Below are 5,226 nucleotides of genomic sequence, written 5' to 3' on the forward strand. Positions count from 1 at the left end.
GATGCATTTAACCAAAGCGTCCTAACGCGCCACGCGCGAGAGGGAAAAGAGAGCGGTGCAAACACCAGAGGGTGGTATAAACATCAAAGCACGTTCCAATGTTTCTAACCAAAATAGAGTGGTATAAGTGTTGAAACACGTTCCAAACGCTTCTAGCCAGAATGGTGGTATAAACATCGGGCACACAACCCAATGTTTCTAACCAAAACAAAGTGGTATAAGTGTCGAAACACATTCCAAACGCTCCTAACCAGAAGGGTAGTATAAACATCGGGCACACAACGCAATGTTTCTAACCAAAGCAAGAGATAAACATCGAGCACACGACCCAATGCTTCTAACCAAAGAGGGGAGTAGTATAAACACCAGGCATACCCGAGTGTTTCTAACAAAAAACAAGGTACAAACGTCGGGCACACGACCCAATGCTTCTAACCAAAACAAGGTATAAACATTGGGCACACAACCTAAGTGTTTCTAACCAAAACAAGGAGTGGTATAAACATCAAGCACACAACCCAATGCTTCTAACCAAAACAAGGTATAAACATCAGGCACAAAACCCAAGTGTTTCTAACCAAAACAAGGAGTAGTATAAACATTAGGCACACAACCCAATGCTTCTAACCAACACAAGGTATAAACATCGGGCACATAACCCAAGTGTTTCTAACCAAAACAAATGAGTGATGTAAACACCGGGCATACCCGAGTGTTTCTAACCAAAAGGGGGCTCCAAGGACAGGAATGATCTTACTTGAAGTTCTTCTGAATAAACCGAACATATAATATCGTCTAGTTACACCAGCTTTGAATGAACCGCACATACAATATCGTTTGGTTGCACCAACTTTGAATAAACCGTACATATAATATCGTGCCTGCATAAGAAAGAAACTTTGACAGGTACAATACAATAAGAATGCATATTCTATGCAAGACGAATAACCACGACACAACGCTCAGAGGCATTCTTCCTGCACATCATGCGAGGAAGAAAACAGAAGCATATTCTATGCAACGAAACATGGAGCATGTTCTATGCAACACCAAATGCATGTTCAATGCAACAGGTACGGACATTTTCTATGCGAATGTAAGGGCATGTACAATGCAATACAATGTAACATGCATATTCTTTGCAAACATGAGAACATGTGTAGTGCAATGCAACACAACATACATATTCTGTGCACAACAACAATGCGTATTCAATGCAACATCAATAGCATGTTAAATGCAAAACACTGAATAAAGAAATGCGCGTCTTAACAAGGCCAATTCAGTTGCAACCTCAGATTTACCTCTCGGAGGAATTACAATGTATTTCAAAAGGATACACCTCGTTCATGCCGGCTGACAATGAGTCATGCATTGAAGACATGAGTTGAAACTTCCACAGAGACACTTGGAGTTGAAAAGTGAACTTTTCTTACACTTTCTTGAGAGACAAGGACACAAAATAGCATAAAAACACACAGGGAGAACACTGAACACCTGCCGGCCACCCTGAAGCTATGTCGGCAACCTGAAAATTCTGTCGGCCACCTAAGTGGCCGGTCAGCCACAAAAACTGGCCAGTCGACCAGTTGTGATAATTCTGGGCTATTTCGGTCTTTTTGCATGGAGATCTTTAAAAACACATTCCCAAATCACATTTCTTCACACCTACAGTGCCGAAATTCTCTCCTCTTCATCCCTAGACACTTTTTCCTCCTAGATTCGTGCTTTACACTCGTTTTCCAAAGCCCCTCGCGAAGTTGATTCGCTAAAACCTTTCGGTTTCCTCTATTTTAAACCAATTGAAATTTGTTTTCGGAGCTTTTTTCTCCATTTTCACCACTTGAGGTTGTTTCCTTCAAGTTTATCTCGAGTTTGGCGCTTTTTCCCGAGCTTTGACTTTTTCTCCCATTTTCTCTCTCCGAGAGTTGACTTTCGTTGACTTTTGGCACTTTTCACCTATTTTGCTCATCGTCGCCTGCTTTCTCACCTTCTTTCCAGATGGCAGACGACGTTTCACATGACGGGGGTTCTCCTGGGATGGAGGGAGAGCCTGAGTCCATACCATTGCCGCCTAGAGTGCGACCTTTCAATCCGGAGAGGTACCGACAATCCGTCACTTCAGCGGATTTGCATGACACACACCAGCAAATCTCCTGCTGCGAGAGCCAAAGTCTCACTTGTCCCAAGGTGCCTCCGAGGTATGTACTACATTCTTACATTTCTGCGATGTACTTTACATTTCTTGTATAGCTCACACTTTTGCACTGTATTTCATCTACTCATTCTGAACACATTCACACACTGTATTTCTACTCATTCTGAACATAGGTAAACTCCTGTTTTACCCGCGGATATGGGTCCACCACAAGGAGAGAGTGGTATATGGACCTCCCCGACGGCGTTCGCCAGATCATCGATGAGGCGGGGTTCGGTTTGTTCTGCATGGGGCTGTCGCATCTCATGGTGAGCAAGACTCTCTTGGGCACACTAGTAGAAAGATGGTGGGATACCACTAACTCCTTCCATTTGTCTTCCACCGGGGATATGACGATGACCCCATATAATTTTGCCATGTTAACGGGCCTTAAGGTGGGAGGCCAGCCGATCCCATACGACTCCAATATGGGTGAGTGGGAGGCTGCTAGACCTATTTGCTGGGAGCACACCCGCCTATCTTCTGATTAGGGATGGTCCGATACTCCTGGTTCGCAGACCACTTCAGAGGGACAGACCCAGCGACTGTAGAGGGGACCGAGCAGTATGCCCGAGGTTTCCTGATGTTCCTCTTCGACACTACCTTGTTCGCCGACAAGGCGACCACAGTCGGGCTATATCTTTTGAGCGCCTTAGTGGACCTATCTCAGGTTCAGCATTATGATTAGGGTGGCGCCGGCCTCGCTACCCTATACTGCTACATGAGCTCAACCTCCTGCAGGAGCAGGAATAGAGTTGGCAGCTATTGGAGAGCCTGGGAGGTATGCTTTACATTTTCTGCTGTGCTTTCTGCTTTGCACTTTCTGTACACTGCACACACCGCACACTGCACACTACACACACATAGTCTAATCTCTGTATTTGTACTTTCTATACATTGCACTACACACTTCGCTTTCTGCATTTTCTGTGTTCTGTATTCTTTGCATTCTGCATTTTCTGGACATTGCACACATACTCTGCTTTCCACATTATCTGTGTTTATCTGTATTCTCACTACTACTATCTTGCTTCGTACAGCTATGGGTGTACACATATTTCCCAGCGCTTGCTCCCGAGCCGGAGGTTGAGACACCTCTTGAGGTGCCATACTCGCATCGATACGACGGTCGGTGCTAGCCGAGGACCCGGGAGACCCTCTTATTCCTTCGCCAGTAGTTCGACACAATGAGGGCGATAGAGGTAATTCGAAACTCACAGTTCTTTCTGTTTTCAGCATCAATTCATTTTACATATCTAATGGCAACTCATCAATCTATGCATTTGCTGTCTTCAAATCGCATGGCAGCCCTGAGTGATGATGCCAAAGGGTGTCAGGTTTTAGTTTGCCGGAGCTTGGGGCGCTTCCCGATATCGACTCCTGCTTGAGGGGCCAGTAGGCCGAGTCTGGTTTCTAGGCGAGCGCTTCATGCACTAGGCGCTGGGTCTACCATTACAGTCGATTCCCTTACTATCTCCACCTTCCATGCGAGCCACAGAGAGTCTCTCCCCTCAGGATATCATTGACTTCATGTGGGGTGAAGATGCAGACCTCTTCATTGGGGAGGGGGATTATACGACTTATCTCTAGACGTACCTCATGCCTCCGTTGATAGGTGTTCATGCTCACACGAGGAGGGCACCTGATATTCCTCCGTCGAGCAAGGCCCGAGCAACAGATGCCCCTTCGACAAGCAAGGCCCAAGCACCGAGGGGTAGGGCTCGAGGGATACCCCATGTTAGGCAGAGTTTTGGATGGCCAGATCTTCCGACTGAGCTGACAGGTTGGCGGTACTCCGGAGTACCTTATCAGATCCCGATTGAGCCTCCGTTGCCTAGTCACAGATATGTCAGGACACCCAATTCACCATCGGTATGCATTACAGCTTTCATTTATCGCTCAAATACTCAGACATTCATTCATTCACTGATCATTTCAACTTGTATTTGCAGTCCTCCATCGGGTATGTCGAGGGGTTACTCGAGGTGTTGGCCTCATTCGAGGGCATGATCTTGAGGAGGGAGATGATGCTTGGCTCCCACGGCATTCAGGTAATTTCAGTTTTCTTGCATTTCAGTTATCATATTTCTGCTGATATACTGAAACTGACATCTCAACTGAACATTTCCCTACACCACACTTATACACTGCATGTATAGATCACACCTGACACATTACATTCACATACTATATTTGACTTCTGCATGTACTCATTATGCACACCATACTTGCATCTGATACACATACTATGGCTGATATATTCAAACTGCCATTTCAGGTCACACATCTACAGACAGGACCATCAGAGCCTTCCCCAGCAACAGGGAGACGTCGGGAGCTTATCATACGCGATGACGATGATGAGACTAGTGAGGACGAGAAGCCAACAAGTCCCCAGTCAGGGTCATCTGAGGGTGAAAACGACGGCACCGGCTTGGGTTCTGAAGGTGGTGAAGATCCTGAGGAGGGCTCTGAGGATGGGAGCGGAGGCAGCTCTGGTTCAGGCTCCCGCTCAGATTCAGACAGTGGCGCCGATGGCGATAGCTCCGAGTCCATGCCCAGGAAGAGGACGAAGAGGGCCTCTCGATCTTGAGATAGGTGGCACTGATTTAGATGCTTTTTGCTTTGTTTCTCTTTTTTTTTTTTGCTAGTAGTGTTAGCACATTGTACAGCCTTAGGCAGTTTTATTTTCTTTAAAACTTGTACTCTTTGTAAAAAGAAACCATGATTGGAATAAAAACATCCTTTTTGATGAAAACATGTTGTATTTTACATTCTGAGCATCGCATTGCACCATTTTACACAAAAACTGGATTTGATGAAAATTAAATATTTGTACATTGTCTTAACAATTGCTTAGTCAAGTAATGAACCAACCAAACCATAACAAACAGAGTAAAACAACTCAAAGAACAACTAACTCGATAAACAAAACAACTACTCAATAAACGAAACAAATACAACTCGATAAGCAAATTACAACAACTCGGTAAACAAATTGAAACAAACTTGAGAGCGACTCAACAAAA

At 45.1% G+C, this 5,226-nt stretch overlaps 1 protein-coding gene across 1 annotated transcript; it reads left to right on the plus strand.

Moving 5' to 3' along the window:
* The first annotated feature begins 251 nt into the window (after positions 1 to 251).
* On the plus strand, positions 252 to 4,955 carry LOC114261650 (uncharacterized). Its single transcript, XM_082886042.1, has 6 exons — positions 252 to 2,201; positions 2,332 to 2,978; positions 3,238 to 3,399; positions 3,506 to 4,069; positions 4,150 to 4,248; positions 4,476 to 4,955. Exons 4-6 carry the CDS (start codon positions 3,797 to 3,799, stop codon positions 4,788 to 4,790), a joined length of 687 nt encoding a protein of 228 aa, XP_082742168.1. The 5' UTR covers positions 252 to 2,201; positions 2,332 to 2,978; positions 3,238 to 3,399; positions 3,506 to 3,796; the 3' UTR covers positions 4,791 to 4,955.
* The last annotated feature ends 271 nt before the right edge of the window (positions 4,956 to 5,226 follow it).

The sequence above is a fragment of the Camellia sinensis genome, chromosome 9 (genome assembly GCF_055761805.1).
Source record: "Camellia sinensis isolate YWXY chromosome 9, ASM5576180v1, whole genome shotgun sequence".
NCBI classification, from domain to species: Eukaryota; Viridiplantae; Streptophyta; class Magnoliopsida; order Ericales; family Theaceae; genus Camellia; species Camellia sinensis.

Excerpts from the sequence above, each read along its gene's own strand:
- LOC114261650 (XM_082886042.1), top strand. The coding sequence starts at position 3,797 with ATGCCTCCGTTGATAGGTGTTCATGCTCACACGAGGAGGGCACCTGAT. Across the intron at positions 4,070-4,149 it reads GGACACCCAATTCACCATCG|TCCTCCATCGGGTATGTCGA; the intron begins GTATGCATTACA and ends TTGTATTTGCAG. Across the intron at positions 4,249-4,475 it reads TTGGCTCCCACGGCATTCAG|GTCACACATCTACAGACAGG; the intron begins GTAATTTCAGTT and ends CTGCCATTTCAG.